The sequence below is a fragment of the Pongo abelii genome, chromosome 2 (assembly GCF_028885655.2).
Source record: "Pongo abelii isolate AG06213 chromosome 2, NHGRI_mPonAbe1-v2.0_pri, whole genome shotgun sequence".
NCBI classification, from domain to species: domain Eukaryota; kingdom Metazoa; phylum Chordata; class Mammalia; order Primates; family Hominidae; genus Pongo; species Pongo abelii.
The window spans coordinates 189,963,443-189,975,354 of NC_085928.1; the positions used below are offsets into that span (position 1 = coordinate 189,963,443).

The 11,912-nt window shown below is 37.7% G+C and overlaps 1 protein-coding gene across 6 annotated transcripts in view; it reads right to left on the minus strand.

Annotated features, from left to right (window-relative positions):
* Positions 1–11,912, minus strand: part of PEX5L (peroxisomal biogenesis factor 5 like) — a 243,904-nt gene that overhangs the window by 176,005 nt on the left and 55,987 nt on the right. For 2 of the 6 annotated variants that reach the window (XM_002814327.6, XM_002814324.6), the window contains exon 2: positions 932–1,003. The exons of 2 other annotated variants lie outside the window; for them this stretch is intronic. In XM_002814327.6, coding sequence (XP_002814373.1) covers positions 932–1,003 — 72 coding nt within the window. Of the gene's footprint in view, positions 1–931; positions 1,004–2,491; positions 4,585–11,912 lie in introns of those variants that run through there. 2 more of the 6 variants (XM_054553036.2, XM_054553037.2) reach the window with 2 other exon arrangements.

An 11,912-nucleotide genomic window follows, 5' to 3' on the forward strand; every position in this document is an offset into this window, starting at 1 on the left:
TTTTTCCTTTTTTCAGAAATACGTACAATAGCTCCCTGAATGCAACTGTTACGATGCAAAACAAACTGTATGATTAGGAAATTGAGCAAATTCAGGTGCCTTTCTGTAAATTACTGACTGCTTTCTTTCTAATCTCTTAATCTAGTCAGATCTCTTTGAATTATTTCTCTCTCTACAGCTTTTGCATCGCTCTCAGATGCTGTGCCACTTCTGCATTAAATAGATGTGCAGTTATCTTGTCTCCTTGATAATTAACAGAGATGTTAAGGGCTAGTGCCAATTCAGTGGCATGGGCTGGAAACCTTCCATTACCTGGTATGTCATTGTTTATGCTCTATTAAGCAGTTTTCATTTCACCTTATGGGCCCATATAACATCCAAGCTAGAGGTTTCTCAAATTACAGGTGGTACTACAGATTTTATTAAATAGCCTCTTCTTTTTGTTTTCAGAATCATCTTTATATATATTGCAGACAATCTGGAAAATTAAATTGGGCAATATATATGTCTTAAGGTTCTCAGTTTTCTCTCTCTCTCTCTAAATTATATCCATTGTTTTACAAGATAGAATAATGGCAGTGTTTCTCATTTTCAAGATAATATATTTTATTGTTCTTGTTTATCTTTTTCCCAAATTATCATTGTTGTTTTGACTCATTTTATCAAGAGATGCCTTTAATTTTCCAAAAGTTCTCTTGTTCTAGCTTTATTTCTATCATTCTTACATACAAAATATGCATGTTGGCATCATGCAAAAGTCAGTGGATCAGAGGCATCATATGGAGCGGCTTAGCTGCTCTCAAAATCTTGTTATGCAGGCTTTAGTCAGACAGGCTAATACAGCTGCCAGAGAAGGGCTGAACACTCAAAAGGCTTTAGTCATCAAAATATACAGTAGAACAGTAGAAAATGTATGTAAGTATTCACTTACCTGCTTTTGATCAACAATTATTTCGAGGTCTTCATCACTGCTTAGTTTTCCATATCCTTGTTCTTTACTTTTCTTGTGAAAGAATAATTTTAAATGATCATTTAGTTTCTATCCATTAACAATCTTAATTCTACTTAATATTTTTAAAGATAAAAGCCTTAGCCTTGTTCACCAGTCATAATGCATCATTCTTTATATAAATTGCTCATGTACAACAGCAAATGTTTTTATTGTTAAACTGCTGTCTTATAATTATTCATTAACAATATCTGCTTAGCCTCCACTACCCAACTTATACCTTTAATCTTTTTCTCAATATTCTTATGCTTCTCTTTTTGGTTCTGTAGTATCAGAAAAGATTCTTTAACACTTTGGGATAAATAAGCAATTCTTTGAAGAGTCTTAGCATATTTTTCTTAAAGATTGAAAGTTCCATTTAGTTTTATACTCAAGACTTCCAACTATTCAATGTTTTGTTTTAATGTCTTACATATTTTTAAGAATAATAGAAGTATTATGCAACTCACATAATGAATCTTCAGATTTTCAACATTTGCTCACAAGTCAGATGAATACTGACATTGGAAAAACCAACTCAGAAATAATTTTAAAGAGATAAATAAAATAATTTACAAAATTAGGTATTTGAAAAGTTGGAGGACAGACTATTTTAAGAGTTTATTTAAATGCACTTTTTTTGGCATTTTGTCATCATTTATTTTGTCCCAATGACCACTCTCCATCTATTTCCTCCACTGCAAAATCTATAAATTCTAAAGTTAGAAAAGGACATAGATAATGACAATCATTTTACACTTGTGCTACAGGAGAAAGATAATACGTCTGAGCCTTTTTTTCTCCCAATGCAACAGTTGATGAGAATACTAGAAATATCACATTGTGTCTTCATACCAGTAACAAATGAAAAATAAAAACCACTATATAGTTAGCTGTAGTTCAAAGTTATTTATTTATTTTAAAGATTCTTGCTTTAGTTATTAACTACATCAACTTGAATTAAGGGAATTAAAAATACTTATGTTTGCATCTACTGTGTCATATTAGGGTCCTCATCTCATTCAGGGAAGAGATATATCCTTCAGTGAACATGACATAAATCTTCACACTGTGAGCACAATTCTTATTTTTTCCCCGTAACATTCAAAAACCGGATTTACACATTTTTTTTCTGCAAAAACATATCTCCAATTTTTGTGGGATTTTTTTTACTGTAATAAAGAGATTTCTGAATCTTCCAAGTATTAGGATGCATAAATAAAACCCAAATTCTCATTTATATATTAATGAACTTAGCCACTCAGAACAGAACAGATGGCCACAGCATTTCTCCCTATTATTATTCTTGTCCTCATTTGAGGTTCCATTTCAAGATTGATGGAAAACAAAAAGAACAAGGTTGGTTTCAGTCAAGCTGACTTGCTTCCTATCATTTTGCTTTTGCATTCTTTTTGTTCACTGGTTGCCATAAGATTTTGTCTCGAGTGTCTCTAATGCAAAACACTTAGAAATGCCTTTCCAAATATTGATCTGTATACGTACCAAGTAGCTCATTTGCATGACCCGGTTTCTGGACAAAAGGACATTAAGTAGAGATGGAATGTGGGTCCTTCCATCCATTTCACTGTCAGACATCCCAGAATTCTTTGTGCCAGTGGCAGTGGCTTCCTTGCCAGAACTTGCTGACCAGAGAACCACAGATCTTGCCCAGCAACAGCATTAATAATGTACAACAATAATTGAAGTATTCCTGAATCATTGTCTTGACTTTGTAAACATTGTGAAATTTTTGGCTAGCACAAAAAACTCACTGAAATGAAAATTTCTTTTTCTAACTAATTTTTATCCATGCGCTTCTATGCTCTTTGACTGTTGTTCCCATTTAATGTTTTAAAAAATCTACCTATTTTAAATTATATAATTTTTGTATTTACTTCTCTGCATATGGACTCTTCAGCCTCCTCATCATAAAAGCTCTTGATTTCCCCTTTTTAATCTCCTATTCTAAACTTTCTTGACAATCACTGCTAACAGATAGAATGCCAGCACTCACAGAACATCATTCGAAACTGCAACTTCTACAAATACCAAAGTCCGCCTCTCCAATCTCAACTCCTTATCTAATTTAGTAGTAAATTTTCCTGGGAAGAGGCTAGTTCAGGGAAGGAAATTATGTCCCCCAATCAATCTAAGAGGCTAGTTCAGGGAAGGAAATTATGTCCCCCAACCAATCTAAATAGAAGCTGGCATTTTCCAAGAGTGGGAGGAGGCATTTAGAGCTCTGGTTTTGTACTTAAACCTCTAGTCTCCAAACAGCACACAACAGTACACAAAGCCGGAGCCTTACAGTTTTACTCTAGAATTAGGCAATATTTTCTAGTTCACCCCATAACCCCGGGGGGATTAATCCTTTTCTAAGCCATAACGGTATTCACTCACTTACTGCTTATTTCTAGTGCGAGCATAATCCTCTTTCAAGCACTCAGCTTCCCACTTTGACTGCTTAGCTCAGCCAGCCCAGGCAGGGATCTTCAGCTCTCCTCCCTCCTCCCAGCCGGGAATCCCTGTCTTCTATCTATGCACTTTTGTCAAGCACAAAAAGCAAGTCCACAGCTTCTGCGTGGTCTTTCGCAGTAGCCAAAGGACTGAACTAGAAGGAAAAAGAAAGCTAATCTCTCCACCGTCCAAGTGTGAGGGGGCAGGGCTTCTGTGGGAGGAGAAGCCACAGGGCAATCACTTCCTGTGCTCCTCCCACCTTCAGTGGCAAGACACTGGAGCTGAGGATTTCCACTGAGGCAGTAAGGTTAGGCCCCTGTCCCCCTGGCCTTAGCATGCTGCCCATTTATGGATGACTTTGTGCACTGTTCCCCTAGGTGCTGCCGAGGAGGGAGCATTAGCGCAGTGGAGCTAAAATGGTGAGGACCTAAGGCGGGAAAGGGGAGGAATGAGGGAAAGGACATAGTCTTTCTTTGCTGACAGTGCTTCACCCCCATAAGAAGCTTTCACCTCAGGATAACGTGTCCAATCTCTGAAACCCCAAACACAGTATCTCCCATCTTTCCATACCATTCTGAATCCTTTCTGACCCGCAAGAGACGTATCTTTGTTAGTTCTTTGTTAATGCTGATAACTTTTTTGATACTATTGCATTAGATGGGTAACTTTCTTAAGAACATTGAGCCTAACTGGTAATCTTTCCTCTCTACAGACTTCCACCATCTCTCCTTAACCCTACCTCCTGTTTCCTACCCCTGTGTCCTCTCCTCCACAAAAGTAAAACGGAAAGGTGAGTTTGTTTACTTTAATTAAATAAACTTGCATTAAACTTGGAAAATCTACAGAAAAATATAGGCCAGGTATGGTAGCTTAAGCCTGTAATCCCAGCACTTTGGGAGGCCAAGGCAGGAGGATCACTTGAGGCCAGGAGTCCAAGACTAGCCTGGGCAACATAGCAAAACTTCATCTCTATAAAAAATTAGCTGGACATAGTGGCATGCGCCTGTAGACCTAGCTACGCAGGAGGCTGAGGTGGGAGGATCGCTTGAGCGCAAGAGTTTGAGGCTGCAGTAAGCCATGAATGCACTATTGCGCTCCAGCCTGGGTGACAGAGTGAGACCCTGTCTCTAAAATAAAGAAAAATTAAAAAAAGAAAAACAATATAACGGCCACAGATATAGGATGTATCATATAGGAACATTTTGCAAGTCAGTAACACAACAATGAAATCTGATGGGCTAGAGATCTGAAAAATGAAGTAACTCCTGTTCATTGCAGGATGTGAATTTCTTAAAAGTAAGGGTTTTAATTGAAAAATACTAGTTGTATATGAATTGAATTAAAAGGACTTTTCATATTCATTAGGAACGGAATATATAAAGAACATTTTGAAAGGGAAAAGGAACACTTGATTTAGCTAATTGTACAAATTAGCCCTAATTGCAATTTTTGCCTAACTACAGATGTCAAAATAAATATAAAGGTTTGCATGTAAATAATTCAAATTTTTAAAAATCAATGCTGCTATGAATGATACATAGTAGACATGAATTTATTAAAGCACATGTCACATACACAATATAAAATATAGCTACAAGAAGGAAAGACCTTCTTACTGTTTTCTTCATGGTTGTCAGGATTCAGTTCCTGTCCTCTTTTTCGCCTATCTTCAGCCTTTTCTCTACCACCTTCCTTCCCACAGCTGCAAAATTGCTCAGATTTTCCCTGTCCTAAAAGGTGATTTCCTCATATCTGCTTTTCCTTGAAGACTTTGATCTAATATCTCTTTTGAGTGTCAAGGAGAAGGAGAAGGGTTGAAAAAGAAGAAAATGTGCTGAAAAGATACTTGCTGAGTTTGTGGTGTCTTTGGAAAGTTCATCCCAGTGGAAAGATCCAGTTACCCATTTGGATGTAGGTGTCTGTATCTAAGAATAGAGATAAGGGCAGTGTGTATAGATCACTGGGATAACTGAAATTGCAGGAGTGGATAAGCTCACCAAAGAAGAAAACACAGAGAAGGAAGAGATGAGGACTACGGCCAGAGTCCTAGAGAACAGTTGCACTTAAGTAATGGGCAAAAGGAAAGAACTCAGTAAATGATGAGGAAGAGGAGTGGTCACGGTGCAGGTGGCGAATTAGTGGAATACAGTCAAAGGAAACAGAGTTCTGATAGTGTCAGATGCTGATGAGAGGTTAAATAAGGATATGAACTGCAAACTTTCAATGTATTTGGCATTTTGGAAGTCATTAATGACTTCAGGAACAGAAGTGGTGAAGATGGAAGCCAGGTTAGAGTAAATTATTGAATACATTGGTGGTGAGGGTAGGAAGACAGTGAGAAAAGACTTGTCTTCCCTTAGGAAATCTTTCTTTTCTTTTTTTTTGGAGGGGGAGGGTGTGGGGGAAAGGAGTCTCACTGTCGCCCAGGCTGGAGTGCAGTGATGTGATTTCGGCTCACTGCAACTTCCGCTTCCTGGGTTCAAGCGATTCTCCTGCCTCAGCCTCCCTAGTAGCTGGGATTACAGGCACGTGCCACCACGCTTGGCTAATTTTTGTATTTTTAGTAGAGACGGGATTTTGCCATGTTGGCCAGGATGGTCTCAAACTCCTGACATCAGGTGATCCACCAACCTCAGCCTCCCAAAGTGCTGGGATTACAGGTGTGAACCACTGCACCCAGCCAGGAAATCTTGAATGGAAATGGAAAGCAGGAGTAAGAATGCTAGCTAAAAGATAGAAAGTATAGGGAAAGAATACTGGGAAATGTATAACTGTTTCCTCCTTCCCTTGTATAAAGATATTGATCATGTTTATAATTCACGAAGAAGGAACTAGAAAAAAAAGTGAAAATATAGATACCAGAGAATGAGTGGGGATAATGCATGAAGCAAGAAAGTAACAGCAACGATCCTTTGGAGAGAAACTGGTTCTCTTTTAAAATTTATTAATACAATTTTGTGCTGTATATTTGTAAGAAAAAAATCTTGAAGGATGTATACCAAATACTAAAAGTCTTTTTCTCTTGGAGATGAGGTTGTGCATGATCTATGCGTTTCTCTTTATACTTGGGAGTGCTTTTTGAAATAATAATGAATTTTTTTATAATTAAAGAAAAGTAAACAAAATGTGATTTCTTGAGAGATCCATAACATTGCCACAGAAAATACTCATTTAAAGACGTCTTTGCAGTAAAAAAGATGGGGCCAGGACTTTACCCTTCCTTTACAATGTTCCTGGGAATGAAGGTTTTTTGTTTTGTGTTTAAACGTAGAGATACATGTTGCAGTTTTTACTTGTGACCCTTGCGGTAAGCCTGGTAAATGGTGAACCGAATGCTTTGTTTATTGCATTTAATATGCCGCTTTCCTCTTGACTCTCCCTTATAATACAAAGCTTCTCAGTTCTTTGACAATATTTTGGTTCCATGTCCTTTCTTCTTAAAAATATCCAGTGTCAACACAGCCACAAACTCATTTCTGTGGGAGCCAAAGAGGCAATGAAGAGAGAAAACAGGAAGTGAGGAAAAAGGATAACTTTTTCCCAAAAGGCCTGGAAGTAGAGCTTGAGAGTGTTTGCCTTTCAAGGACGTAAGCTCGAATGGACCTTTTGAATGGAGAGTAATTGCCTTACCAGTTAAAAGTGCAATTTTCAGATTTTTAATTTTTCTTAGGTATGGGGGAGATCAATTTTCTGAAGGGAAATTATTATTTTTACAGAGAATCATTTACAGAAGGGCTGGTTAAGTCTGGTATTTTTTAAAGAACAGTTTTTGTCTTGTCTTTTTAAAAGACACTCATGGGCTTTTTCCCCCTCTCTAACTGTGATCATGTTACGGTAAAAGAGAGTGGCCACAGAGTACACTTTTTTAGTTTTGGGTCAAGCATGGGCAAACAAAACATATGGCAATCAGACTCAGTTCTGAATGTATGATGTTGGGGTGAGAAAAGAAATATAAGGACAAGTATGTTGTAGCATTTTAAACTGTTTTGCCATATGCATAAGCCCAGACATTTAGTAATTTTTTGGATTTTAAGGTTAAATCTAATCGGAAAATAGGTATTCCAGTTACTAACTAGTTGGATAATAAGATGGCACGGAATCACAATACTACAGCCTGGCAGTTCCCCCTTAATGCTGGTTTTTCTACCTTTAGGGTGGCTTTTGGTCTGTACATTAATAGCCTGAAGAGTTTATGAAGCATCTTGAAAATATTTTCTATTTTCCAAGATTTCAAAAAATAAGAATGTTCCAACATAAATATCCATTAAAATTACACAATCTTACATCATCGTCCAGTGACATTTTCTTAAAAATACAAATTCAACTTTAGGTATGTACCTTTTAATATATCTTTTCTAGTATTTTATCATGAAAGTTTCAAACACACTGCAAAGTTAAAATAATTTTTACAGAGAGACCCTGTGTACTCAACTACCTAGATTCCACTAACTTTTATTATACTTGCTTTTGCCCCGAATTTTTCATCCACTTGATATATTTTTAAAGTATATACACTATCACATTTTTACACATTCTTTCCTTCAAGTTTTATTTTATCTAATTTACTTTTAAAAACTCAGAAAAGCAAGACTATTGTTTCAAAAAGCTTCCAAGATCAGAGCACTAAAGTTTAGGAGCTGTTTTACTGAAAATCTTTGCTTTTATTTGGAAAGCAAATTAGTGAACTATATTCTCACCATTAAGTGTTGTATAGGTCCTATCACTAGGATCAGGAGGAACGATTTCTGATCAAAGGGTTAAGATTTTTACAGCTGTCAGTCAAAAGCTAGTGAGCAAACAACTCAGCTTTCTGGGATAAATCCATGGAATGATAGGCAGTTCAAGATGATATTAATTACCACGTCCTCAAGTTTATGTGCTTTGATAATCAATGTTTCCTGCATCTATGAAAAACAGCAAACAACCTCACTATACTTTGGGCTATATAGTACGTAATCACCTCTGGTACCTGCAACGCAAGTGGCAAGTGACTTCTCAGAGGGGTTACATTTGCTTTAAGGGACAGTACTTGGCTGGCATATTCAGATCAAGTAGGCAGAAAACAAAAATTCGACTTGAAATTTCAATTATGTCAGATTCAGCAATGTTCCACATTACTTGGAGGACAATAAGTAAATTCATTTTAATCCTCCTTCACCCTCAAAACCAAATTCAAATTAAAAAAAAGCAAACAAAGATAATATTCTTTTAAACAGAAAATTGAGTCCAGTTTTTCTTTCAGCTGGCATGTTCTTGTCTCATTCCCTGTAGACTTGTCTCCTGGAGGTTATAAATGTAATCATAGGATGCAGTGACTAATATGTAAAAAATTGTTTTCTGTGGGCTGAAGATAATGATGATTGAAAAATTATATATTTTAATCTGATAATATCTTGGCAGTCTTATGCAGTCTGGGTGCTATTTCCAAAACAAGATGAAACTAGCAAGCGCTCCTTTTTGGTGGTTTTAACCCTGTCATGCCCGACACAACAGGACTGAAATGGTTGTTGGTGGAAGATGGTACAGAGTCTAAGAGAATTGACGTATTATCTTGGATCCCAGTGGCAAGGGAACACTTCTATCCTACAATAATCTCTCCCATCCCCAACAGGAAAAAGGTAAATTGTGTATTCTGTTATCTCTGCAGTCTGAGAAAAATAACAAATAATCTATTTTAAGTGAAAATTTATTGCTTGATGTTCTGCTTCTGATCCCCGTTGACATTATTTTTTATTTTTGTATGCATTGGCCCTATTAGATGGGGATGAAACCTTGTTACAGCAATCTCAAACACAGGGGTACTTATCATCGGCTTTTCCAGTGACTCCTCTTCCTTCTCACTGGCAGCCAGCACACCTGGCATCCCGCACCTGCCACTGACTTCCTTTTAACAACTGATCTGGACATCATGATTTTATGACCTTGCAAACTCAAACGCGATCTCTTTACTTTAATAAAGAAGAAAGAAAAACCCAGCTGCTTCTATAGGCATTCTGTATCCTAACTATATTTTCCCTCGATGTTTATACCTTCTCTAGACCAGCATATTTTTTTGGACACTCTGACACATGCTTGAGAAAAATTTGCCTATGAAATTTTGTTTCTGACAAGAATCAACCCAAAGTTTGTGCTTCAGCCATAAAATTCATGCAGAAAGTTATTTATTTCTTTTTTCTTTTTTTATTTTATTTTATTATTATTATACTTTAAGTTTTAGGGTATATGTGCACAATGTGCAGGTTAGTTACATATGTATACATGTGCCATGTTGGTGTGCTGCACCCATTAACTCGTCATTTAGCATTAGGTGTATCTCCTAAAGCTATCCCTCCCCCCTCGGCCCACCCCGCAACAGTCCCCAGAGTGTGATGTTCCCCTTCCTGTGTCCATGTGTTCTCATTGTTCAATTCCCACCTATGAGTGAGAATATGCGGTGTTTGGTTTTTTGTTCTTGCGACAGTTTACTGAGAATGATGATTTCCAATTTCATCCATGTCCCTACAAAGGACATGAACTCATCATTTTTTATGGCTGCATAGTATTCCGTGGTGTATATGTGCCACATTTTCTTAATCCAGTCTATCATTGTTGGACATTTGGGTTGGTTCCAAGTCTTTGCTATTGTGAATAGTGCCGCAATAAACACACGTGTACATGTGTCTTTATAGCAGCATGATTTATAGTCCTTTGGGTACATACCCAGTAATGGGATGGCTGGGTCAAATGGTATTTCTAGTTCTAGATCCCTGAGGAATCGCCACACTGACTTCCACAAGGGTTGAACTAGTTTACAGTCCCACCAACAGTGTAAAAGTGTTCCTATTTCTCCTTTTCTTTTTTTATTTTATTATTATTATGCTTTAAGTTTTAGGGTACATGTGCACAATGTGCAGGTTTGTTACATATGTATACATGTGCCATGTTGGTGTGCTGCACCCATTAACTCGTCATTTACATTAGGTATATCTCCTAATGCTATCCCTCCCCCTTCCCCCCACCCCACAACAGTCCGCGGTGTGTGATGTTCTCCTTCCTGTGTCCACGTGTTCTCATTGTTCAGTTCCCACCTATGTCCTTTGTAGGGACATGGATGAAGCTGGAAACCATCATTCTCAGCAAACTATCGAAAGTTGTTTATTTTTAAGCTACATGTATGTGACTGAATGGCTTATAATCAGCATTTCTATTATGGCTCAAATGACTTTTGAGGGTTATTATTATTTTTTTTAGATTTTATATGGATCTACACACAGTCATGACATCTTAGAAGAAATCTTTCCTGTTCCTGAGAGCGAAAACACTTCCTGGAGGTATAACTCATTACTCTCACCCCTAGATTCCATGGCCTTGATAACTGCAGGCATCCTAAGTTAACATCACAATTCTTGTCATTTCTCGATCAGTCTCCTTATGGCTTCTCTTGCTCATCCTTTTTCTCCAATGGCTTATATATTCACTATAACAACATTACAGATAAGATGTGACAATTTCTAGAGGGTAGGCATGCCAACCATATTCTTCATGAATATCCTTCATGAATAAAGAATTCTATACTCTTCTAAGCTACAAGATATGTAGGAACAAGAAAGATCTGGGGCCACAGACAGGTGGTTCATCCACTGGACATGTGACAATCAGTTAAGAAATTAAAACAGCAGAGTTGGCTAGGAGCGGTGGCTCACACCTGTAATCCCAGCACTTTGGGAGGCCAAGGTCAGGAGTTCAAGACCAGCCTGGCCAACATGGTGAAACCCTGTCTCTACTAAAAATACAAAAATTAGCCGGGTGTGGTGGCGAGCACCTGTAATCCCAGCTACTCAGGAGGCTGAAGGAGGAAAATTTCTTGAAACCTGGAGGCGGAGGTTGCAGTGAGCTGAGATTGTACCACTGTACTCTAGTCTGGGTGACAGAGTGACACTCCTTCTCAAAAAAAAAAAAAAAAAAAAAATTAAAACAGCAGAGTCTCAAGGATGCACAGCCAAATCCAAATCATATCCACCACTTTATCACAAACACCAACTAATGCCTTGCTTGATATAAAAAATATTACTGCTAATGAGGAGGATGGGGTGGCTGGAACAGAGTTGCCCAGGGTTGTGGGGGTTGATGCCAGATGAGGCTGGAGAGGAAGGCCAAGTCTTGAAAATCACATTAAGGTGTTTGTTCTTTATGTTAAGAGCAATGTAGAGCCATTGTGGGGTTTTAAGCAAGAGAGTAACATTATCAGATATGTGCTGTAAAAAGCCCACTCTGGCTAAAGGGTGAGGAATGGATTGGAAGAAGGAAGGCTGGAGTCAAAGAGAGAAGTTGAGAGCCATTGAAGTGGTCAGTTCATGACAGCCTGGAGCCTGTGTAGACGCTGGTTGACAGAGATAGCTGACTCCACACCAATTTTATAATGACATGCTTCATTCATCACTTTGTGTATCATGAGATTACTTTTTTAACACCAGCTTCTCTAGGTGAT